The 26,411-nt window shown below is 47.0% G+C and overlaps 1 protein-coding gene across 3 annotated transcripts in view; it reads right to left on the bottom strand.

Moving 5' to 3' along the window:
• The window catches only part of IRAG1 (inositol 1,4,5-triphosphate receptor associated 1), a 110,810-nt gene that overhangs the window by 70,708 nt on the left and 13,691 nt on the right, over positions 1-26,411 (bottom strand). For all 3 annotated transcript variants that reach the window (XM_036325379.1, XM_036325378.1, XM_036325380.1), the window contains exon 2: positions 1,751-1,908. In XM_036325379.1, coding sequence (XP_036181272.1) covers positions 1,751-1,908 — 158 coding nt within the window. The remainder of the gene's footprint in view (positions 1-1,750; positions 1,909-26,411) is intronic.

Consider the following 26,411-nt stretch of genomic DNA (forward strand, 5'->3'; position numbering starts at 1 on the left):
TTTGCCCATCTTTTATTATTATTATTTTTAGGAATACTTGTATTCCTGGGGAGCACAGCATGGCAACTGTTTGGGGGAGCTTCCCAGGATTCCAGAGCTAGGTTTTGCATCAAAATCTGGCTTACAGGCACTACCATTGTTAGTGAAGTGGGAGCGGTCAGGAATAGCCAAGAAAAAGAGTCCAGGGTTGAGGAGTAGGGGGGTTAAGGGTACAGAACCTTGGAAAATAGTGACCTGAAGACGGAAAATAGTCACATTTGACTACAGATGGGAATATTTTGTTCTTGGTAGTCATTCCTTTCTTTAATCTCCAAGTTTTCAGTAGGTGAACACATTTTATGGTTGGTTAAACCTTATAGTCCTCTGTTGGCAACGCTTTGGGGGAATTGTCCACATTTGGTAGGAACTGCAGTAGGAGAGGGACAGAGCACTGAGTTTGGGGAAGGCCAGCGGTCACCGCAGAGGAGCAGTCTGGAGCCACTGAGAGTAAATGAGGAGCAGCGCCCCCATGGTCCAAGACATTCCTGGGAGGGGGGCTCAATAAAACCCTGAGCTGGCTGCCTTCAGCCAAAGACATGGGGGCTTGGCCCACTGTCACTTAGAAATTCAAGAATTCCCAAGGCTGCCAAGTTCTGCAACAGCATGAGCTTGGGACATGGAGATACAAGAGGCCAATCTTTCCTAAGTATTTATTATCTAAGTTCCCAGAGTTATGATGTGTAAGAAAACAAATGTCATCTTAACATGAAAACATTCACTAAGAATCTTCCCACTTGTCAAATGAATGCTCACTCGTACATTCTTCCCTCACTTAGCAAGTGTCTATCCCTTCTGGCTGAGGGCAGTTGGGATGACTGTAAGATGTAACAGGATCATACAAGTTCAGTGCAAAGTCAAAGAAAACAAGGTTGGAGAACTTCACGTGCAAGGTCTTGGATCAATGAGGAGCAGATAGAGCTGGATTAGTTAACAAGTGAAGAACAAAATTATGGAGAGGTGGCGAGATAGGTTCTTCACGAGGGGATGATTTGAATATTGAAGGACTGAAAGAGGTCCTTGGGAAGACAAATGAAGATCTCAAACATGAAACAAACAGAATCTCCAAATGAAGGCTGTACAGTAAAATGTGAAGGAAGTGGCATCAAGTGAATAGATCGTCTTCTTGGTATAAAAGTAAATATACCCACACCAGTATCAACACACTTGATTAATTGTTTGTTCATTCTAAAAAGTGACATATAATCTATACTTCATAGTATATATAGTTCAAAATAACTTGCTTTCATACTTTCATTTGTGCAATGCAATCCCAAATTAACTTATTTTTATAATTTCCTTTTTTTATAATATATTTTTGCTGAAAGTCTTGTTCACTATTTATATGAAAATTTGATCTTCATTTTAAGTGACACTTGCTGGTGTTCATGACCCTGCCATGATGAGGTTCTCCTCCAAATCCTTCTCCATTCTAAGAGGGAGCCTACAGGGTTAGGATGGTTTTACGTCCCAGGAAGCCTCAGACATAGCCTAGGAGGCTCCAGTCTCAGGGCATATGAGGACCTCGAGCAATTCAAAGGAACTTTGTGTGTCTGTTCCTCAATGTGGACACTACACACCTTCCCCAGCCTCCCAGTGCAGCTTGCACGGGCTGTCGGCAAACCCTCTGGCCAGACCGGACACTATGGCCTCAGCCCAGGGCTCTTGGCTTGGCCCTGTCCAGGCTAGCTGCAGGCAGGGAGGGGGCACTTACTTGGCCGGTGGGGCTCTGAGCTGCCTGTGGCTCTCCGGGGGGCTCCTCGTCCTCGGGAATGTGGGGCATGGCAGCCTTCTGGCAGGACTGGCCGCGGGTGCCCGGAACCTCTGCTGTGTCAGCCCCAAAGATGCTCCAAGAGGCCTGGGCTCCGCAGGCTGAGGAGATGCCAAAAGGACAAGTCAAATCCACTCCCATCCCTGAGCCAAGCCGGGTTCCGTTTCCGGGGGTCATGAGCCGCAGAGAGAGCCTGCCTCAGTTTGCGTCAACACCAGAAGTGGGAATAGAGGGCCTTTGGAATTGCATTTCCTCCTGTTCACTAGCTCTGTTTACAAAGTCAGAGGTGGCCTTAGAGATTTTGCATCTAATTTGGTCCTTTCAGTAAACACAGCTATCCTGGGAGGGAGAAAAGTGCTTCAACCTCCTCAAAGCCATAGCTAATGGAGGACACTCCATAGGGATCGCTCTACTTATCTACCATTTATTGAGCACCTACCGGGTGCCAGGCACTATCCTAGGGGCATTATCAACATTGCCTAATTTAATCCTCGCAATGACCACTAATACCGGCACCAATATTCACATTTCATAGATGAAAAAACTGCTTCAGAGAGTGGCAGCCATTTGGTTCTCATAAAGAACCAAGCATTTGAATCCAGATCTTCCTGATTTTGAGGCCAGGGCTCTCTCCACTACACCACACAGCCTTCCTTGGCTGAGTGGGGGAAGAGGAAGGCATGGTGTTTCCTGACTTCCAGCCCCATGGCTCGCCTCACACCCTTTAGCAGCTCTTCTAACCCTCAGTAGGGGGCTCTGTCACTTGTGAACAGACTGCATTGGGCCTGTCAGCCCTGCTAACACCACGATTCTGGAGGCTTGGTCTGAGTGGATCTCATGTGCCTTGTGCAGTGTTCACTGCAGAAACCTTGGGTTGCCTCCCCCAAACCAGGCTTACCCCTCCCCATGGTGTAGCAGCCTTGAGGTCCTGCTGGATTGATCCCAGTTAGCATAATCCCATCCATCTTGCCACAGTGATTGGCTCAGGGACAGACAATAGCTTTAGCTTAAGCCAATGAGCATGTGGCAGTGTCTGGGGGCCCAGATGTTTTCTCTTGCCCTGGGTGGTAGAGTGTGTAGATGTGAGGCTTGTGCTGCTGATGCCGTTTTGCTTCCATGAGGAAGGACAGACTGAAGATAAAACTGACACATAGAGCCGGGGGCAGAGCCAACAGACCTGCAGAGAAATGGATCTGGTGCTCTGATAAAAACTGACCTGCAGGCTGAACTTTTTCTAAACGAGCCAGTTACACAAACAATTTTTTTAGTGTTTAAGTCAATTCAGGTTGGGTTTACTTGTAACTGCTAACTTGTAACTCCCATACTGTCACTTGTAACCACTAACCACTCTTTCAAGTTTCTTGCCAGTCAAGGGGCCTAGGACCATGATCTCTCCAACAGACCTGAGCCAATGGGTCTGGCTCCTCTGCTTCCTCCTGGAAAAGGAGACCAGTGATGTCGGGCTCCACTGGAGAGACAGGATAGCAAGGTGGAAAGAGCATAGGCTTTGAAACCGGATTCCCAGGTTCGAGACCCCTCTCTGCCACTCAGTGGCTGTGTGGCCTTGAACGATGTTTTCCCCTCTGAGCCTCGGTTTCCTAGTCAGGAAAACAGAGATAAGAATGCCTCCCACATAGGACTGTTCCAAGGATGAAATGAGGTAGAGTACCCAGCATGCAGTAGTGCTCACAGAGGCCGTGTAGCTGCAGGAGGTCTGTAGCCCAGGAACCTTGGCCAGCGTCCAGAGACTCTGCCTGGCCTCTTCCCACCTCTAAACTCCTTCAGGTCCCTTTCCCCTAGTGGAGTGTGGACACCTTCACGGACATGCAGAGCCAACAACCAGCCTGGTTCTACAATTTCAGAGGTTCCCTGCTCTGCTGGATGGCAGATGAAAACCACCAGACACTGGGTTACCTTTAGATCCTGTCCTCAGCCACAGTCAGGGGGCTGCTGGACACACATGCAGAGAACAAAGGGCATTCTCGTTTACTGAGCACCTATTATGTCCTGGGTCTTATGCAAGGTACAGGCTGCTGGAGGCTGCAGGAGGAAGAAGTAGAAAGCCCTGCCACCTCCCATAATACGAGGTACTGCCCATGCCCACACCTGACACATGTACCTCGGACTGAGCTCCCAGATGCAGGCAAGAGGTCTGATTCCTCATGGGTAACCAGAAGATTTAGCCAAAATTTTTTGTTGCATTGTATTTAAAGTCTAGAGAACTTCCACCCTTGGGTTGGTTGATGTGACTATCATCTTGACTTGTCATTCTCTGCAGTGGAAAGGTAGTCCCATTCCTCTCTGAAACAGTGTGGGTGACCCCTACTGGACAGCTCAAGAAATCTCATCCCAAGTAGACTGAACTGAGCATTCATTCATTCATTCACTCACCACAAGCACTGACTTTACACCCACTCTACCAAGCCCGGTACTAAGTGCTGGTGACATAAAGATGACAAAGACGTGGTCTTGGCCTTCAGGAGGAACAGAGTCCAGTGGCAGGAGGCAGTTGGAAAACAGCATAATGGGATAAATAGTTTGAAAGTGAGAAGTTGCAGGATCCCAGAAAAAGGTTCCTAACTATGGAAATTAGGATGGATGGAATATAGTGAAGATTCTGCGTTAGAAATGGTGTTTGAGCTGATCCATGAACACTGAAATGCTGAATGAAATTTATCTGAACAGACTGGCTGGAGGCCTAGAGGAGGTGAGACAGGAAGGGAGAATCCATGCTGGACAGATAGATGGAACCTGGCTCTCGGGAATGAGAGCTATGGGGCCAGGTCATGCTGTCTCCGTCCCAAATGGTCACTATGGGACTAAATTGAGCTTTGTAGTTGCCCAAGGGTGAGCTCTGTGATTAATTTCTATTATCTTTACTCGGACTTCAGCAGCAGCGATATCAGTGGTGCTGGTAGCAAGGTAGCAAGAGTACCCACAAACCCCAATTCAATCAGGGAAGTTGGCTGCACCTCCCAAGAAACCACTTAAAATGATACGTGATGTCTGCGTGGGTCCAGGTCCAGGCTGTCTTAATAGGAGTATGATTTCCAAAACATGGGAGACGATAGTTCCATTTTTTTTCTTTATGTCTGAATCTGCACAAAGCATATTGTGCTCTGCATACTGTGAAGGATTCAGATAAATTGGTAATGTTCAAAAAAGGGAAGCAGGATGTAGGGAGACAAGAAGTCGTGTTTAAAGAACTAAAGATCTTTAAGAAAAGAGAAGGTACAGGGAGAAATCAATCTCTTCTCAGATATTTGAAAGCCATTTGTGTAGTCCTATTGTTCCCAAAGGACAGGTTCATGAACAATGACTGAAAGGCCACATCAAAGCAAGGGAAAACTTTCTAGTGGTTGGAACCATCTGAAGGTGCAATGGACTGCTCTTTAAGGTAGTAAGCTCCCTGTTCTGGGGAGAGTTTCAGCAAAGGCTGTGACAAGGGTCACAGGATTCCTACCCACTTCAGGGGTCTTTTCCAACCCTGGATGCCCCTAAAATCCTGTACTCTTTCTAGTCCCAATAAACCACAGATTTGACATTCCCATCTTATACTCCTTAAGACATATTTTAATTCAGTTCCTGGGTCAGAAAGCAAAGTAAAACAGAAACGAAGTAAGTCAGACAAGCCCTGAAAGGTGTCAGCTGCGGCAGGATAAAGCAGAGTAGAGGCTGGCTAGGTCCCACACTTGACAAATCAGAACCCCGGGCTCCTCAAGGGGCGTCCCAGCAACCACGCCTGCCCAGGCCATTCCCACGCTGCTCCTGCCTCTTTGTTTTCTCTCCCTCCCATTATTATAAACTTGCTGCTTAAAATAGCAAGGTAACAGCAGAGTCCCGCCCCCAGGGTGACATCTGGGTTCTGCGGGAGTTCGTGGGCACTCGGACCTCACATCCATCACAGCAAAGTTTAGAATACAATCTCCAGGAAGTGGTGATCTAGAGCACCAACCCATAAAAGGGAAAAATATTTAGTCATGTTTGGTCTCCAGCCGCTCCTTCTTTAATGCATTTTCAAGGTCCTTCTTGCTGCCTCTCAGGCCTGGTCAGTAAAGGGTTAGGTGAGTCATTAGCCAATCAGCTCTTTGGATGCTACTCATTCTGCCCCCAGCCAGTGTTTAAGTTTAACCTGGCCCACTTTACAGGAAGGAAAACTGAGGTGCAGAGAAGGGAAGTAACTTCACTGGGTCCAGTTAGCTTTGTATCTGGTGCAAATTATCTACGAGCCTCTGTTGGTAAAAAATATCCTATCATTTGTGTAACTGGAAAGGCCAACAGTTTCTGAACCATATTTAAATATGTTATCTGCCCATGGACATCCCATGAGAGAAAGCAAACTAACATATTTTTTTTATTTGTTCACTCATCAGGCATTTCTAGGTTGCCTACTGAGTATCTGACAGTAAGAGTATGATTTCAACTGCATTTCAAGTGCTATGTTATTTAACCCCTGTGAGATGGGTTTTATTGTTTCCGTTTTGTATATTAAGGAACTGAGAAACAGAGAGGTGCAGCAACTTGCTCAAGTTCACACAGCTAATAAGTGGCAGGCCAATGATTATAACCCAGGAGAGTCTGATTCCAGAGCCCGTTATCTTCCCCCTCTTCTACTCCACCTCCTCCACCAGGAGTTCTGCTGGACTATAGCAGCAGGACCCAGTAGGAACACCTGCCCCACGAGAACTGGAGTGTGCATTCCCCGTGGGGCTAAGGATAGGTGATGGGGCAGGGAAAGAAGCAGCAGGTGGGCAAGCCAGAAGTCTTATGAGGGCAAAACAGAGGGCCCACAGTTTGAGATGGTATGACCCACATTGTGGGGGTGCAAACCCACCTCTTCATTTATCTCTCTGGCTGTCCACCCATTTACCTATTCTCCTGACTTTTCCATTTACACAACTGTCCGTTAGTTTTCCATTCAACCTTTCACCCCAGGAAGTCCCATGCCTGTGGCATCAACAGCACAAGCTCTGCCCCTGGGAATAGCCTCTGCAGGACCCTGGGGCTGTGGGGAGAGGACAGAGGGCAGGAGAGGGCTGCTCTGACAGAGGGGCTCCATAGGCAGAGGCGTGCCCATCTACAGCTGAAGGGACCCTCCATTCTGCACACTTCAGCTGGGGTTTGGGCTGCCTATGTCCCAGCAAGCATTGGGCCATCGTCAGGAGTCATGATTTAGCAAGGGCCAGTACAGAGACCACCCCATCAGTGCTCTCGGCAACCCTGTGAGGTGGGTACCGTGAGCACTATTATTATTAACAGGATGATTAGTCCCATTTTACAGAAGAGGAAACAGAGGCCCGAGGACTTGCCCAGGAGAGGCTGTGCAGAAAGTCAGAGCAGGTCTGTCTGCTTCCCCAGCTCCTTGTAGGGCCAAGCCCACCTGCTCATGGGTGGCATTCTTGACAAGCAGTGGCCTCTCACAATGGCCCCAAGGATGCCTCTCCCAGAGCCTTGTGGTCACCCCAGAAGACACTAAACCCTCTCTGAAACCACCGCGGCCAGGAGCACAGCCCACCAGCCGAGCGTCTCTCCTATTCTCTCATGAACCTCTGGGTGTCCGGGGAAGAGCCAAGGCCCTTCTGGTAAACAACAGGTTAACCCAGACTCGACTGACCTTTTTGGAATGACTCAGAATTCTCAGAAGGGAGTTTTTTTGTTCTTCCAGCTTTGAATTTTTGCTTTCATTTTAGCAACACAAAGAATTTGAAAGAGATTAGGTTGCTATTAATATCACTGGTCTATGTCTAGATGAAGAATTGGATGGAGCGGATTGTTTGGAGTGGCTGCACACACGTCTCTCAGTCCCTCTGCAGCCTCGGGGATGACGGTGGGCCAGTGGAGATGGGTCAGTCCTGCCCCTGCTCCCATCGCACAGGTCCAGACAGAGGCGAGGGCTTGACCAAAGCCACGCCTGTGTATGAGGGGCAGTCAGGAAACCCTGGGCCCAGGGTTTACTTTTAGTAAATGATCCGTGAATGTGTCCATGCTGTCAAAGCGGGAGTCCTTGGGCAAAGCCTCCCAGTTCTCCTTCCTCTCATGGTCATTCTCATGGGAAAGAGAGAGTGCTCCCTGCTCCCTTGTGCTCACCCCACGGCCATCCTGAATAAATTTGGAGAATCTCCTGGGCATCAAATATCAGTTCAAAGTGCTGAGAGGCACCTCTGTGGGTCCCTGGGCCTGGCCAACTGCAGAGCTGGGTCCTGTACCCCTACGAGGCAGTCCGAATAGGGGTCTACCTCAGGATGGCCCCATCCCGCTTCCTAAAGTCAGGATGCTTCGAGGGGGCTTTGGAACTTGGAAGAAGGGGTTCTAATTCTCCCTCTGCCTCTTCCTTGCTGGATCCATCTTTCCCAGCCTCAGTTTACTCACCTGTAAAATGGAGGTAATAGTACCTGTCTTTTAGGGTTGTTGTCAGGATTAAATTAGGAAATACATGCAAGGTGCTAGCTTGCACTCAGTGAGTTCCATTCCCACTCTCTAAGTGGGGTGGATGAGTTCTCTTAGCCACAGCATCATCAAGACCCAACCAGGAGACATGGTCCAGGCCTGGCCAGGGCTTCTCCTCTGTGCTGACAAGTAGATAAAAGACCACCTGGCATGATTGGAACTGAGCTCGCCAGGGGCCATGCATCTGGTGATGCTGACATCCTCTCTGCTGCTGGGCAGCGGTGGCTGCAGGTGGTGGGCTTAGCGAGAAAGGATACAGTGGTCAGTCCCAGGTCTGTGCTGCGGTCCGTCCTAGCGGAGCAAGGGTGGGGTGTAGAAGGGCAGAAGGAGGAAGGGGAGCAGGAGGGAACAGAGGGACTTCCCTAACGACTTCTCATCCTCCACACAGCCCCTCTGAGCCAGGAGCTGGGAGCACTGGGGCTGCGGCCTGAGGGTGCTTCGGTGAGGCTGGCCTTGAGCATGTGTCTCCCCGCCCCCCCCCCGGAGTCTGCACCCTCCTGCCATGCTCCCCAGCCCCAAGGATCTCTTACAGGCTCTGTTGGCTGGGAGTGCCTTCCTCCCTGATTCAGAACCAGTTCTAGCCCTGGAAGTGAGCCAGCATCTTCTCAGCAGGGCCAGGGCCACATTTAGGAGGGGAGGCTGGCCAGCTCCCAGAGGAAGAGGTCAGGAGTTGGTATGGTGCTCAGTGGGGGAGGGAGAGGGGGGGAGACATAGGAGGGTAAGGGGAAGAGGGAGAGCTGACACATTTAAAATAGTAACACCCCACCCCCGCTGCCTTGCCCTGCCCCTCACACAAACCGCGAGACCATTCTGTACTCTCTGCCTTGGAAAGGGTTGTAGCAGCAGGAGGTAGAAAGGGAATGTATCTCTGCCTTATATGTTACCAAGGAAAGTGCTCAGACACAAAGAACAGATTGGGGGGGAAACATCCTAAGTAGGGGAAACTCCCCCCCCCCCCAAGACTAGTAAAATATTATGGGGCAAGGGAGAGACAGAAGAGGTGGAGCAGAAGCTGTGAGAGGCCACTCTGGTGAGCCCCTGAGAAAAGGGCCTGAGCCTGCTTCCCTGGGGAGAAGGTAAAGATCCCTAAATCGGAAAGCAGAGAGGTCTTGAGCCTATTCCCCAAACAGAATCCAGAGGAGAAGACTCACAGAGAGGACGAAATGGCTATTTGGTATGTCGTCATAGGTAAGGCCTTTGGACAGCCTGTTTCTTGCACCCCAGGGCAGGGGAGCGGGAAGTGAATAGCAAAATAATCTCTGTGCACCCAGGAGCAGAGTTGTCAGAACGGAAGGTGCTTTAAGAAGCTGATTCAGAGGTTACCCTCCGACCAAGGACTGGCAGAAAGTATGATGGACTTCTTGTCAAATGCCAGCCAGGACTGATGACATTGGGCACCAGGGTACCCCTCACCCCAACTCCCTGACACTCGGACATTAAATGCCACAATGGAAGAAGAGGAGGATTGGAGAGACTCTGAAATGCCTGGGACTCAGGTTCAACGCACCCTGAAAAATGGTCAAGCCAAGGCCAGACTTCCATCCACCCCACCCGGGCTCCAGCCGTGACCGGAAATAAGCCGGAACATCTCCCCAGGTTTCCTCTCCAGCTCCTTCACTTCAGCAATTCTTTTTTTAAAATAAGTCCACTTGAAAAAAAATTTGCTTCTTAGAAACATGTGCAATTGCTCAATCGGAGGTGGTTCAAAGGCACCGGGAACAGCAGAACCTATCTGAGCTGCCCATTCAGCTCCCAGCAGAAATAAATCCCATCCGGATCTCATCCGGTTCTCTTTGTTCCAGGCTGCCCAGCAGCCTCCTTTCTGAGTCACTCACTCCAGGGTGCCATGAGTCATCTTCCTGGGGTCAAGGACCACACGGTGTTCCTGGGTCTGCACGGCTGGCCAGGGCTCTGAGGGGCCATCAGAAAGAGTGGGGGACTGGGGACTGGGGACTGGGGACTGCCTCCTGCGTCCTGGAGCTGGCTCTGCCCTCCCTTGCGTGTGACCTCGGGGGTCCCCCTGCCTGGCCCTTCCAACGTGGGTTTGTTTGGAGCCTCTCCAGTGATGTGCAGGAGCCTGCTTGCCACAGCCCATGAGAGCCAAATGTAAAATTGTCAACAATATTGTGAGCTGGTCGTTAAACACAAACATCATTAAAAATTTGCCGAAACTGGTTTGGCTCAGTGGATGGAGCGTCGGCCTGCGGACTGAAGGGTCCCAGGTTCGATTCCGGTCGGGGGCATGTGCCTGGGTTGCGGGCACATCCCCAGTGGGGGATGTGCAGGGGGCGGCTGATCGATGTTTCTCTCTCATCGATGTTTCTGGCTCTCTGTCTCTCTCCCTTTCTCTCTGTAAAAAATCAATAAAATATATTAAAAAAAAAATTTAAATTACGCCCTAACCGGTTTGGCTCAATGGATAGAGCGTCGGCCTGCAGACTCAAGGGTCCCAGGTTCGATTCCGGTCGGGGGCACGTACCTGGGTTGCGGGCACATCCCCAGTAGGGGTGTGCAGGAGGCAGCTGATCGGTGTTTCTCTCTCATCGATGTTTCTAACTCTCTATCCTCTCCCTTCCTCTCTGTAAGAAGTCAATAAAATATATTTTTAAAAAAATAAATTACAAGAAAGTTACATTAAATGCGAAAGAAAGAAATACCTCCGATAGCCGTGCTCTGATTATTTGGCTGCATTTTACCATTGTCTGTGCTCTTGAGATGATGTGTTTCTAACGGGTCTGTGGTGGAAACACGAGGTAATGATGTGCTACGTGCACCTCTTCCCCCTTCCATGTTCAGTGATGTGGAGTTAATGCCTTGCAATGCGTCGTGATGGGAGTACTTACACAGTGGGAACCAGCAAGTGCTACATATCAAAGCCTTTCTTCCCTCAGAGAGCTGGCTGTTAAGCACTTACTAACACACCACGGAGCCTCTCCTCCTCACCCCTACCAGGGCGCAGAAGGAATGCAGATGACTTTAATCTTAACCCACGACAGTATAGTTATAGAGATTTGATTGCCAACTGCCTTTGGATAACTCTTCCTGTGTGTACAATGGGCCCCTCCCACTCACCAAGTCCCAGACAGAAACCACCATTTCTTCCCCTCCCCAGCTCTGCCCTCCCCCAAGCTCACTCCTCCTGGGCCCTCATGAATGACACCCAAGCTAAAAACCTGGAAGTCATTACCCTCCCTCTCATCACCCTGGCCTCCCTCAGTTAGACTGAGTCCTGTCAATCCTAGTCAGAAAGTCTTTGATCACCTCCCACTTCCCACTTCCCATGGCCACACCCCGGCCATGACTCTACCCCTCTGTGTTATTGCAACAGCCTCATTGGTCGCCTCATCTCTAGTCTGGCCCTTCCAACCACCCTCCACAAGACACCAGAACAGTCTCTCTAAAACATAATTTGGATCCTCTTTTCCCTTCTTAAAATCTTTGAGGACTCTTGTTTTTCCATGGAACTAATTCTAAGTCAAGACCCTCGCCCTTCTCTCTGGCCTCATCTCCTATTTCAGCCTTGATACCCTTATGCTTCCACCACAATGGACCAACAACCAACCTCCAAACAAGCCCTGCTTTTTCACTCTCTTTGCACATATCTTTTTGCCTATGCATGGGCCCCCTTCCTTCCCCTTTCTATAACTGAGGAACTCCTACTCAGCCAAGAACCCGTTCAAAATATCCCCTTCCTCATAAACCCTTTCCACCTCTTCACCCCAGGAAAAGCTACTTCCTTCCTGTTTCCTATGGCAGCTCTAACACATTATCACAAATTTGGTGTCTTAAAAGAACATAAATGTATTACCTTTCAATTCAGGGGGTTGGGATTCCAAAATCAATCTCAGTGGGGTAAAACCAGAGTATCAGCAGGGCTCTAGGAGAGAACCCGTTTCCTGGCTTTTCCAGATTCTAGAGGCTGCCTACATTCCTTGGCTGGTGGCCCTTTCTCCGTCATCAAAGCCAGTGGTGTAGTATCTTTTCTCCTCTCTGACCTCTGCTTCCATCCTCACATTTCCTTCTAGTCTGGCTTTGACCAGCCTGCCTCCTTCTTGTAAGCACTCTTGGGATTACATTGGGCCTTTGCAGATAATCTCTCAATCCAAGGATCCTTACACTTTAATCATATTTGCAATGCTCCTTTCTCTATTTAAGGTAACACACACAGGTTCCAGGGACTCGGCCCTAGACATCTTGACAGGAGCCAGGAGGGTTATTCAATTCATCACACTTCTCTACTCTCCCAGAGCACTTTGCACAGACCTCAGTTCAGCTAGAATTTGAGTACCTCGACAGCAAGGACTATACTTTTATTCATATTTTTATAACTATTTTTAAATATTTTTTTAATTTATCTAGTACTGTGCCATGCTTTCTACATACATAATCTCATTTAATCATTGTAGTGCCCTGGACAACAACAATGAGAGCTGCTATTAATTGAGTAGGGACTGTGTGCCAGGAAAGTGTAAACTCTTACTGTGCTTCATCTCCCTGAATTCTAACAGTAGTCCTAAGCAGTGGGTACCATTTTTACCCACACTTTACAGAAGAGGAAACAAAGTCAGGTAACTTGCTGATGATCATATTTATTAGACAGTGGAGACAAGATAAATGACAAAAATAAAATAGGTAGTCATGTGAAGAATCAGAGATTATGAATGAGAGAGGAACCTTTAAGATCCTCCAGTCCAGAGTCCTCATTTTAACCTTTTATCTCCTCTGAGTCCATGTATAGTGCCCTTTTATTAAAAATACTGCTAAATACTACAAAATAAAAATCATGTCCTAGACTGTGGGCTCCTTGAAGTCAAGGGCAGTATATATTCACCTCTCAGGGTTTCTTGAATAGATGGATGAATGAATGAAAATGTGTCGTACACTCGGTGATACAGAAGGGTTAAGAGAGCAAACCCTGGTTGTTGAGGAAGCCTTGGGAAGTCCAGTGACTCCTCCGGGGCTGATTTCGCTTGTGGCCCATAATGGCCTTGGAGTCCCTCGTGTGAGAAGTGGGGTAGAACTGGCTCCGTTTTCCTCTTACTGACATGACATGAACACACGTCACCTTAGCAGCTGCCTATGCAGGTGGAGGGCCTTGCTCCCCCGCCACCCCATTTCTACTGAGCTTCCCCAGGTTAACAGCTGAGCTTTTCTCTGCATGAGGTAACTGGGCTTCCTGTCTTCCCTGACATACATGTGCAGATTTTTCACCTGGGAGCCTACCAACTAAAACCTCACAAAGGGCAGGGACTCCTCTGCCACCTTCATGCTTCTGGGTGACCATCCAGGAGTACTTTGCAAAGTGAGTTTTAGAATTAACTTATCTGTAGGCTTCCAGCTTTAACCTAAACCCAGCAGGAAGCCACAGAGCAGTCTCCTGGCCCTTCTGCCTCCACATGAAAAGCTAGCCAATGCATTCCCTGAACGGCTGGTGGTGTGTGCTCAAACATGCCATCATCCTCACGTCTGCTGCCATGGCACTCCTGCAACCACCTGCTTCCCGACAAGTAGAGCCATGAGGGTTTGCAAGGTGGTCATAGCTTCCCTTCCTAAACTTCTGCTCTGACGAGGGGACTCTGATATTGGGGGTCCTGGCCACCTGGCACCTAGGATCACCCATGTCTGTGAGGCAGGCTTCCAGGGACTGTTGTCCCTTATTTCAGGGAGAAGACCAGAGGAACCAAGCCAGCTTGCTGGGCCTCAATGGGCACTGGCAACAGCCAGTCCTGTCCACACTGCACATGCAGAGTCTCTCAGAAGCCAACAGTGGGACCAAGTCTGAGCCAACAACCCCTTCCTTGGATCTTCTGGCCTCTGCACCTGAAGATGTCCATTCCTTAGGATGGGCATGAGTATGGGGAAAGACAACCTGCTTTTTGTCCAGGACATGAGATCTGTCCAGGTCCAGCTAAACCGCCAGGAGCAGCCTGTCTGAAAAGCCAGGATCAGCCCTCTATCACCTCGGGAACTTTATTCCAAAGAAAAAGAAAATTTCTTCCTTAACTTAGCAACAGCCTTGTCCCCCACAAAATAAAAATAAAAATACATAAAAAATAAATGAACATCCAGTTCCCATGTGCCTTTCTTTGTCATTCCTTCCTCTCCTTCTTCTCCCCTCCCTTCCCAGCTTTGTTCTGGGAGTGACCATCAAGGCCTAGATGCAGGAACTGGTTTGGGCAAGTCAGAGGAAAATTTGGCCTCCACAATGCCTGCCTAAATCCTTCACTCATTCAAGAGGTGCTTCTGAGCGCCCCCGCAGTGTCAGGTGCTCCGGTAGATTGGGGCTCTGCAGTGTGTCCTTCAGGGCTGCCTCCCCAGAAAGCCTTCCCGGCAACCCGGCAGCGAGGATCTTGCCAACGTACTGTGAGCTCTCTGGTCTGTGATGGCACTGCACAGCTGCCCCCATCTGCCATGCGGTGGTTTCTGTTTCCTGCACATTAATCACCTTTGCCAAGCCTGAGAGCAGAGAGCTTTCTTCCATGCCCCAGCTGTGGGAACACTGCACAGGTCCAGAGCCATTGCTCAATGCCCGGTGCACCCCTTCTTTTGCCAGAAAGGACTCAAGGAATCAAACCTTGCTTTCCTGTATACATACCCAGCACAGCATGTACATATCAGCTCTTGAATCCTCTCGGCTCTGTGAGGAAAGTCTTAAAGCTCCATTTTTACAGGCGAGGAAATCGAGCCTCAGAATATAGTGACTTATTCTAGGTCACATAGTCAGGACTAAAACCTGGGCCTCCTGGGCCCAAAAATGGGGTCTCCAACCCTTCTCAAGAAAGGGCTTATTCCCATTCTTCTCCGACCTCAGTAGAGACAGAACAGAGCATTGGGAGATGTTCCCTGACGGGGATTTTGACTGTTTCAGGTCACAGCCCTGCCTTCGGGCCAGCAAGGACAGACAACTCCAGTTGAGGCACAGAACTGGAAACCGTCCTCAGCATCCCCAGGGGAGACAGGAAGCAGCTGCCTCATCTAAGACAAACAGAAGATGGTTCTTCCCTGCTGGGATGAAGTGCCCCCACCCCAAGTCCCACCCACTGTTTATCTCCACTCTGGGAGACCCCATTCTTAGAAGCTGTGGAACTAGGCCCAATAACCTGGCACTGGGCTGCAGGGCAGAGTCTGGCCTAATATCTGCTTCAGGAGGCCAAAGGATTGCAGCAGGCTCAGCGATGGGGCTTCTGGGGAGGGAAGAGCAGACTGTGCACCCACCACCTGTGTAGGGATGAGATCCTTCACCATTTGGGCCTCAATCTCCCTAGTACAGGGTTGGGCTAAGTTTCCAGCCCATGCCCCACTTTCTGCCCCATGAGTTTGGGGTCCTCGTTGCCTATTGAGAGCAGACATGCAGTCAGTAGCGAGAGGTCTGACTGGCAACACCCTCCCACCCCCTGCTAGAAACAGCCTTCAGACATCTTTGCATCACATCCCTCCAATCACAGTGATTGGTTCAAGGGTGAGCATGTGACCTGCCCAGACCCCATAAGACATAATAAGACTTTACTGAGCATTCTGGGAAGGAGATTCTTTTATTATTATCATTATTATTATTAATGTATTAAAGTTTTACATATGTCTCCTTTTCCCCCAATTGACCCTCCCCCCCACCCCACCCCCAGCCATTCCCACTCTGGTCAAGCCCCCACCGCCCCAGTGTCTGTGTCCATTGGTTATGCTAATATGCATGCATATAAGTCCTTTGGTTGCTCTCTAACCCCCTCCTTACCCTACCATTTGTCTCTGGATCTATTCTTGTTCATCAAATTATGTTGATCATTATATCCCACATATGAGTGAGATCATGTGATATTTATCTTTCTCCGACTGGCTTATTCGCTTAGCATAATGCTCTCCAGTACCATCCATGCTGTCGCAAATGGTAACAGCTCAGGAAGGAGATTCTTACTCTTTGTTGCAAGTCTTGAATATAAGAGGGTGAAAACAGAATCCTTCTTGTGATGGTGAAGAACTTGTCTAAGAAAGGAATCACTGGGAAAGAGAGTACAGCAAAGAGCCAGAAAGAAACTATGTCCTGAACCTGTCATCTAAAGCCCTGATCAAGCTATGCCTGATATTCCTGGCCTTTTATGTTTCAAGAAACAATTAATACTCCTTGTTGCTTTAAAGTGTCTTGTGTTGGCTTTTTTGGCTCTTGCAGTAAAGAGTTCCAACTGGTACAAACAGCCTCAATACCAAAGGATTCTCTTTGAGTTTTAACTAGAGAACTCGGATCTAGAGCAAATGAGCTTGCCCTGAGTTATTCCCTAGTGAAACTTATCAACATGCCCCTTTCCTCAAAACCTGCTCCTCCTCCTGCCTTCCCTGCCCCTGTTGCTGGGCTCAGCTTCCTCCCAGAAACCACAGCCCAAACCTCTGAATCCCCCACCCCCACAATGCCTATCCCCCAACTTCCCCCCTACTACACACACATTCAAAACAGGCTCCAGAGGAGGGACTAGGTTTGACCAGCTTCCATGTTCCTGTCTAAAAACATAATCCAGTGAACATAAAGACAACTTTGTGGAGTCAGATTTCAACTTTTAAATGATGCCATTGCCTCCTTCCCGATAACCTCCAGAGACCCACTCCACCTACTCCTTAGCTCAGAGTTGGATGGGCTCTGACCCTCCCTGGAGAGTAGACCCCAAGACTCGAGCATTGAGAGCCTGTGTGAACAGGCTTGACCTGCTGCCCTGGACTCCAGTTTGCAGGACAAGGAAGAATCACAAACTTGTCCACCAAAGCCGATGGAGGGGGAAGAGCAGTTGTGGATCTTGTCTTTCTTTTTTTTTTTTTTACCAAAAATTCTGAGCTGAACTGCATTTGCAATTTGGTCAACTCAAAAGATGCTCCTTGAACAGAGGCTATGGCGACAAGAAGCCAAGCAAAAGTAAACAGAGCAGTTCCCTTGGTATCTCAATCTCTGCAAATAGCTGCAGGCTTTGAGTCTGTAGACACCACTTGAGAACAGGCTTTGGTAAACAGTGATGTGAAATGACCTGGGAGGGTAGGGGTTGAGAGGGGGAAAGCAGGAGCTTGGGAATAGCTCTCCCAACGGCAAACTTTGGTGGCCTAGACACATGAATTTCATTGTATTGCTACTTAAACAGGCATGTGCTGCTGCTTAATGATATGAGACAGGAAGTAACCACAGAGGACTTCTCCCCAGAGGAGCTGTCATCTTTTCACAATGAAAAGATAGGGAGCACATGGAACAATTCCACAGTATCAGCAGAAGAGCACTGATACTTGTTGCACCAGGCTCTCTACCTGGCTCTTTATATCCTTGATGTTATTCATTCCTTACATGGTACTATTATTCCCATTTTACAGAAGAGAAAACTAACACTCAGAAAAGATAAGTACTTCGTTCAACACACCACGGTGAGGCTTCTAGGGCAATACAGAACCCAGCAACAGTGGCACTAACCACCAGCACCGCCACCTCCACCGTCACAAAAGAAAGGACCAGGAAAGGGTTTTCTGGCTAAGGATTCACCAACTCATCCTGGAGAAGGTGTTATCCTTAACATCAAATTCACAAATGTTCTGTCTTTTTCAATTGTAGTTTGCTATTTGTACAACATCTTCCTTAAGTTAACTGTTTGGTGAACAACATGAAGTTCAACCAGTGTTTAAGCCGAGTCATTCTTAAGAAGCTTCTGGAAATTTTCACCTGCATTTCCAGATGCGAAAAACAGATAACTAACCAGAAAATAGACCCCTGGGAGGGTGGGCTTTTCTGATGAAGTCATCCACCTTCCAAGTGGAAGTGGCCTTCCTAATACAAGACTTTGGTTCTATTCCTCCCTTGAGTAAAACCCTTCAGTGGCACTCAATGCACTCATTTCCAAACCTGAGAAAGCGAACTAGAATCATCTGAGGTGTTCGATAAAATGCACACTCCTGGGCCCATGCCATATCTACTGAATCCAAATATTTGGGGAAAGGGCGCAGGAACGTGTAGGGTTGGCAGTCCCTCTGTGGAGTCTGGTGTGGCACAATCAGAACACGAGAACTGGAAACCCCGGTCCACAGAGTTCTGGTTCATTGGCATGATGGCATGTTCTGCTCTGAGCTTACAAGCTCTCCTGTTTCTTCTACAGACTACCACCTTGGTATCCCACACCCCAGCATCACCTCATGCCCCAGTTTCCAGAATATTCCACATACTTTCAAGCCTCCCTGGCACATTCTATGCCTCGAAGGCTCATCTCTCCCATCTTCCTCCATTCTTGGGATCTGAGGTCTTCCCTGCAGCCATGTTCTGAGCCCGTTCTCCCTCCGAGGGAGATCAGCTCACTACCTCCCCGACCCCAGCACCTGAACTTTGCAGTTGAAACACTTCTCCCTAATGGAGAGGAGAGGAAAAGCCCCTTCTAGGAAATTCTCTTTTCCCATTATCCAAGAGGACATAAATGGTAGGTCTGACAACCTTCATGGTCCTTACATGGGCAATTTGTATACTCATTTTTTAAAATGTTTTTATTGATTTCAGAGAGAGAAAGGGAGGGAGAAATGGAAACATCAATGATGAGAGAGAATCATTGATCAGCTGCCTCCTGAACACCCCCTACTGGGGATCGAGCCCACAACCTGGGCATGTACCCTGACCAGGAATCAAACCATGACCTTCTGGTTCATAGATCAAAGCTCAACCACTGAGCCACTCTAGCCAGGCAATATACTCATTTTTAATAAATGAACTAACATTAATAGTCTTACTCTATAACTCTATATATATTTACTTTGACTTTCCATGAGCTAGCATTTCCTGAGCAAAGCTCCTTTTGGGAAGAGAACTAGGATTTCAAAGCAGTGAGGCCTTTCTTTGTAGGCTGATTATGAAACCACTCTGTGACCTTGGGGCAGTCTTGCCTTTCTCTGGGCCCCGCTTTCAGCTTCTGCACAATGACTTTCAAACTTTTGACTCCCTGGAGTTCTAGCCAGAGGGATGGCCTCCCCAGGCTCTGAGAGGAAAGCAGTAGCCTGTCTACAGACAGCTTAGTTGAGCTTCTCTTCTCTGCCATGCCTCTGTGCCACAGCAACACACTGCCCTGCCTTCCCCTCCCCAGCAAACACAGCAATGCATCCCTACTGCCCTTTCTTGAGGCTTACAGAGAAGACTTTAGCTCTGAAGCAGATCCTTGGGAGATAAGAAAATGCCACTGATGTGGTTGGAAAAATCTGAGCTGGATGAAGTGGAAACACAGAGCTCTCCCTTGGGGCCAGAAGAGAAGTGCATGGATGGAGGCCAAAGTCCATTCCTTCCTTGAGCCTCTGGGAGCCAGCAGCCCCCCCACACACACACACTTTCAGAATGCAATACCCCCTTGCCTTTCACCCTCCTTGCAGACACCCCCAGGGGCATAACTGCTGAGACTGCAGGATCCTCGATATCTGGGGGCAAATCAGTCTTACTGTGGATTGTACTGGTTTTTATTGATTGCCTTATAGGTGATTTATAACTGCCTGCTTCCTTAAGAAATGGTTTGTGGCCAGATGTCAGTAAAAACACTCAGAGGGCAAGAGAGTTAAAAATAAAGCACTGAAAAAAGGGAGCAGAGACTACACAGGAAAGGGGAAGACAACTCCAGCCAAGGTGGGACGACTCCTCAGTCAGATGACCTCAAGGGAAATCTTGATTTTCATTTTCTACTGACATAGCTCATTAGGTTCAGCAGCAGCTTGCTTTTGGCTACTGTAAAAATTACAGAGCATGACTATTCTATCTTGAGCTAACTCATCAAAATGGACCCGCCACTCAAAAGAGAACACAATTAGAGTGAGCTTTTGCACTGAAGAACTTTAAGGTTCACAGGAGTCTTTGCATGTAATTTCAAATATCACTTCACAGAAGGACTTCTCGTGTGAGTACATCACCATACTGTTTAACAGCAGGCCCTGGGATTACCTTTGTCTTTTTAAAGCAGGCAATATAGAGGTTCTAGGTGTGATGTGCATGTCTGAGTCTGGTAGCTGGTCATCAACCCTCCTTGATGTGGCGATAGAGTAAACCTGATCAAATGAGCTCCAGGAACATGCGGAACCACACATGAGGATCCTTTAGCTCAGGGATGATTAGCAGTGCCTTTTAATTCTGACTATAGGTCACTCTCATTTGGTTGTCATGGTGAATGAGTTAGTTAACAAATTCTGACTTCACTAGTTACAACTCACCAGAGATCATAATCTTTCAGAGGAAAACCAAGAAGGGTATTGTGGGCTGAACTGTGTCCTCCCCAAATTCCTATATTGGAGGCCCTAGCTCCCGGCACCTCAGAATGTGACTGTATGTGGAGTTAGGACCTTTAAAGAGGTGTAAGTTAAAATGAAGCTGTTAGTGTGGGCCCCAATTTAATCTGACTGGTGTCCTTATAAGAAGAGGAAATTTGGATACACAGACACCAGGGATGTGTGTGCACAGAGGAAGGGCTGTGTAAGGACATAATAAAAAGGTGGCCATCTGCAAGCCAAGGAGAGACACCACAGGAGACACCTGATTGATTACCTGCTAACACCTTGATCTTGGACTTCTCTAGAACAGTGAGAAAATACATTTCTGTTGTTTAAGCCATCCAGTCTGTGGTATTTTGTTATGATAGTCCTAGCAAACTAACACAGCTATTGATGGAATTCTTCGTCATATCAGGTTTAAGTTCAAATCTGTTTCAAACATCTAATCTTTGGAATTAGGATCCATGAATTTTGGGAAATAACTACTTTAATATTCCTTTTCTAGGCCAATCACAAAGTTCCTTCTAATAAAATTAAAATCATCTGAACTAAGCCCCAAGATTCTAGTTTTTAAAAAATAAAACTATCTCTGTTTGCAGATGGCATGATCTTGTATATAGAAAATCCTGAAGACTACACTAAAAAGTTATTAGAATTATAAATGAGTTGAGCAAGGTTGCAGTATACAAGACTGATATACAAAAAATCATTATGTTTCTATACACTAGCAAAGAACAACCTGAAATTAAGAAAGAAATTCCATTTACAATAGCATAAAAAATCAAAAATACTTAGGAATGTGCTCAACAAAAGAAACGTACACTGAAAATGACAAAATATTCTTGAAAAACATTTAAAAAGACCTAAATAGAGAGAATGTCATCACATTTTCTAGATCAGAAGATTTAATATTCTTAATATAGAAATACTCCCCAAATTGACCTACAGGTTCAACACAATCCCTATCAAAATCCTAGCTACCTTTTGCAAAAATTGACAAGCAGATCCTAAATTTCATAAAGACATTCAAGAGACCAAGAATAACCAAAACAATCTGGAAAAGAGAAGGGAAAGGGTGTTGATTTACACATCTCAATTTCAAAATTTAATATAAAACTACAGTAAGACAGTCTGATACTGGGTACTATACAAGAGTAGACATAGATCCATGGAAAAGAATTGAGAGTCCATAATATAACCCTTACATTTACAATCAATTGATTTAGATAATTCAATGAGAAAAGAATAATCTTTTTAATAAATAGTTCTGGAAAACTGGATATCACATGTAAAAGAATAAAGTTGAACCCCTTTCTTATACCATACACAAAAATTAACTCAAAATGAGTCAAACACCTAAATGGAAGAGCTAAAACTATTAAAACTTTAGATGAAGACATAGGAGTATATCTTTGTGTCCTTGGGTAGGCAATTCCTTCTTTTTTTAAAATATATTTTATTGACTTTTTACAGAGAGTAAGGGAGAGGGATAGAGAGTTAGAAACATAGATGAGAGAGAAACATCGATCAGCTGCCTCCTGCACACTCCCCACTGGGTATGTGCCCGCAACCAAGGTACATGCCCTTGACCGGAATCGAACCGGGGACCCTTGAGTCCACAGGCCGACGCTCTATCCACTGAGCCAAACCGGTCAGGGTTGCAATTCCTTCTTAAAACACCAAAAACATAGGCAACAATAGGGAAAAAAAACACAAATTCAACTTCATCAAAATTAAAAATGTTTGCACTTCCAATGATACCACTGAGAAAGTAAAAACACAACCCATAGGAGAAAATATTTGCAAATAATATCTCTAATAAGGGACTTGTATCCATAATAAATAAAGAACTCTCACAAATCAGTAATAAAAAGACAACAGTTTAAAGTGGGCAAAATATTTGAGTAGACATTTCTCCAAAGAAAATATACAAATGGCCAATAAACACATGAAAAGATGCTCAACATTATTAACCATCAGGGAAATACAAATCAAAACGACAATGAGATACTACTTTACACCCATTAGGATGGCTAAAATAAAAAAGCAAAGAAGAACAAGTATTGGCAAAGATGTGGAGAGACTGGACCCCTTACTTGTTGCTGGTAGAAATGTAAAATGGCACAGCCACTTTGGAAAATGAATTGACAGTTCTTCAAAAGGTTAAAAATAGATTTGCCATATGATCTACCAATGCTCTCCTAGGTATATACGCAGAGAAATGAAAATGTATGTCCACACAAAATCGTGTATCCAATGTTCATGGCAGCCTTATTCATAATAGCCAAATGGTGAAAACAAACTAAATGTTTTTTATAAATACTTTATAATTTTATTTATCAATTATATCTTAATAAAGCTGGAAAAGAAAAGATTAATAGTTTTAACTAATTTTTCAGTAGTTTTTTTTTAGAGGTAGATCACATCTAACAGATGAATAAAAAGTGGTCTATCCATACAATGGAATATTATTCAGCCATAAAAAGGAATGAAGTATGGATATATGCTAAAATATGGATGAACCTTGAAAACTTTAGGCAAAGTGAAAAAGTCCATCAAAAAAGACCATATATTTTATGATTGCTTTTATATGAAATGTCTGGAATAGAGCAATATAGAGGCAGAAAGTAGATCAGTGATTCCTTAGGGAGGGATGGAGAAAGTGAGAAGTGACTATTAATAGGTACAGGGTTTCTTTTGGGTGATAAAAATATTCTGGAATTAAATAGTGAAGATGGCTGCACACTTCTCTGAATATATTAAAAACCACTGAATTGGACATTTGAAATGGGTTCATTGTATGGTATGTGAATTCTATCTTATAAAATGTTTAAAAACAAAACTTCTGAAGAAGAAAAAGAAGAGGAGGAGGAGGGAGGGTGGGGAAAACTAGCTTTTGTCCTTAGTACATTGTGAGCAATCTGGACACAGTTTCCTCAAAGATAAAAGATGGAAATTAAGCGGGGTGGTTTCTAAGTTTCCTCCCACTTCATGTATATGTCTTTTAAGAAAAGAGTTTGAGGAAAAGAGGTGGAGTACATGTGAAAGTGTCTAGGAGGATGAGGTTACGTGGTGAGGACTGAAAGAGAAGACAACAAATAAAGTAAAAAATAAAAAGAGATGCAGGGACAAGGGACATGAGCTCAGAGAGACAGACACATAGAGACATGGAAACAAGACTCTGCCCGAAAGAAAGAGACACTCACTGAGGTGCATGTGCACATCACTGGTCCATTTTTCCGTGTAGCAAATATTTACTGAGTACCTACAAAGGGCCGAGCTCTGCGTATGGTAGTAAATCAGGTGGGCCAGGCTGAGCTCAGTGATAAGAGACCCGGGCTGCAGTTGCTCAAGACTGCACAGGGAACATGCATGCACACATACACACGCAACCCACACTCACACTCCACCACACTCAACGTGCAACATTCCCAAAAGTCCAATCATTTTTGCAGGGTGCACCATTTCTCATCCCAGGCAGTTAAAATTCTCCTAACAAAGACATTCAAATATATGTTGTGTTTTTACAAGTATGGGCATGAATGGGAATGACACCTTGTATTCTTCCCCTGAGGTCTCTGACACAAAACTCAAGAGCAGGATTCATTCCTAGTCTGGAAATGCCTTGTCCTCTTTTCCTCTTTCTTCATCAGTGAGGAATGGGTTTGGAAACAGAGAACACGGCCTGTTACAAGCACACAACTTGCAGCTGGGAAGTTCCCAGAACACATTCTGTCCCTCTCTCCTCTCATCCCATCCAGACCTGGCCCACTAAAGGCATGTGATGCCCGTATTCACTGTCTCATGGCCTCCCTACTGCTGGCAGGCATGTGAGAGGGACTCAGTTCAGCAGGAAAACTGACCCGCTTCCCTGCAGTGCCTGCTCTCTGAGAGGTCAGCCACCTCTGAGAAGGGACGGCCAAGGAAGTTTCTGGATGTCTGCTCTGATCCCTTTACTCCAGACTCAGCCAGAGCCCAGGCAGCACAATTTCCTGAAATAGCCTTCAGTCACATCCTAAGATGGGGGTCCATCCCCTTCTATTAATAGGAAGGATGTTTGGAGGAGTTGGTGTTGGATGCTGTGTGCCCCCACATAACTAGGAAATGCACAGCAGAGCCTGGGGGTAGAGGAGGGACACTGGCCTGCAGATCTGGACAGGCTGAACCAGATCTGTGCTGGGAAATGGCCCTCGGGCCCCTGAAGCCCTCTCCAGCTGCCTACCATTTGGAGCAGTAGTGAATTAATGTGGTCCAAGCTCCAAAAATAGTAGTCAGACCATCTAAACTTATCTTCCATCCTGGGCCCGGCCAGTCCCCTAGGAATGTCAGCATTTCTAAAACATCTCTATTCACCCAGAGCGCCTTGTGTCAGACCCCAGTTTGGGTCTGGGCAACCATTAAACTCTCTTGTTCCTTCCACGCCTGCCCAGTCCTCTCAACTCTGCACCACTCGCTCTGCGCCCTAAACAGGAAATGCCCAAGATTTATGCTTGCTGCAACCAAGCCAAAGGCCTTTAACCTGGCGCATGGCTCCAAAGCGCAGAGAGGGCCCCTTGGAGAAGTGGCCTGGGTGCTCTCTGTCGTTAGTTGTGAATTAATTGCTAAACACGAGAACTGGGGAAGCGCAGTCACCTGGCGAGGCTTGAGCTCTGGCTTGCTGCGATGCCAAAAGAAGCCATTCCCACAACAGTTTGTCTTTCTCTGACAAATTTGTTCTCGGTTCTCAGGGAATTTTGCCGTCATGAAGACTGGTCGCTCCAGGCATGCCTCTGGCCTCTGTACATCCTGTGCTCTATGCGTGGAATGCCCTGTATTCCCTCTGCCCTGCCTGACAAATGCCCCATTACCCTCTCCCTCGATGTCTTACTAAGGGCAGGGACGCTGTGGTGTTCACGAAGTTTGTCTGCAGTGAATGCCTCCAAATGACCACCTGGTTACACCCCATATCTATCACCCCTGATCAACCAGGATTCCCAGCTGCTCACCCATGGGACGGGGATGCTATAGGCCATGAGCATCTCCCCTGCCTCCTAAAGTCTGACTTCTGATCATCTAACAATTCCTAGTCAGAATCTCTAACCACTGCATGGGCTGTGTGATTGCAATGCAGTCTGAGTGTCCCTCAGCTTGAAGATCATGCACTTTAGTCTCATTTTCTGAGCTGTGACCCTCTGCAGGGGCTCCGTCTGCCTCCCTCAGAGACGCCATGCAGCTCAGAACAGAGCAAGTGCTTGAGGGGTGGGGGGTGAGGACAGGCTCCTCTACGGCCTCAATTTCCTCCTCTGAAAAACGGAGATAATCGTTTCTATCTCAGGATGGTTAAGAGGATGGAATGAGATGCATAAACTACTTGACACAGAGTTGGTGCAGTTTTTGCCCCTTTGGCACCCAGTCCCCCCTCTTCTAGTAACAGCAGCATCCTAATTGTCCCTGTGTTTTGGCGTGGGTGTCGGCCCCACTGTAGGAGTGGGCCTGTCACACAGCCCTGGCTCGTCAGAGCACCCCATGCCTCTGGCCCTGGTGATTAACTGAGGCATAAACGCATGATTCAGACAAGGCCAATAAATTCAACTTGGCAACTTTGCTGAAACTTTGGGGGGAGTCTTGATACTGGGGGTTCTGAAAGGATAGGTGTAAACTTGGAACTACAAGTACCACGATGTCACCACAAGAATGAGTCACCTGAGAAGAGAGATCCAATACCCAGGATCGTTGAACGATAGAGGGAATGAGCCCCATGGCTCCAGCCATAACTGAACCTGCCCTAAACCTCTCAAGTATGTGTTCCAGGAAATGCTGGTTATTGTCTAATCAAATTTGAATGTTTCTGTCCCAAGCAAATAAGAATCTTGGGTAATGCAAAGCTCAACAGATTTGGCCAACTTCCCTCTTGCCGCTGACATTGCTCTGGGAGGAC

The sequence above is a fragment of the Myotis myotis genome, unplaced genomic scaffold (genome assembly GCF_014108235.1).
Source record: "Myotis myotis isolate mMyoMyo1 unplaced genomic scaffold, mMyoMyo1.p scaffold_m19_p_10, whole genome shotgun sequence".
NCBI classification, from domain to species: Eukaryota; Metazoa; Chordata; class Mammalia; order Chiroptera; family Vespertilionidae; genus Myotis; species Myotis myotis.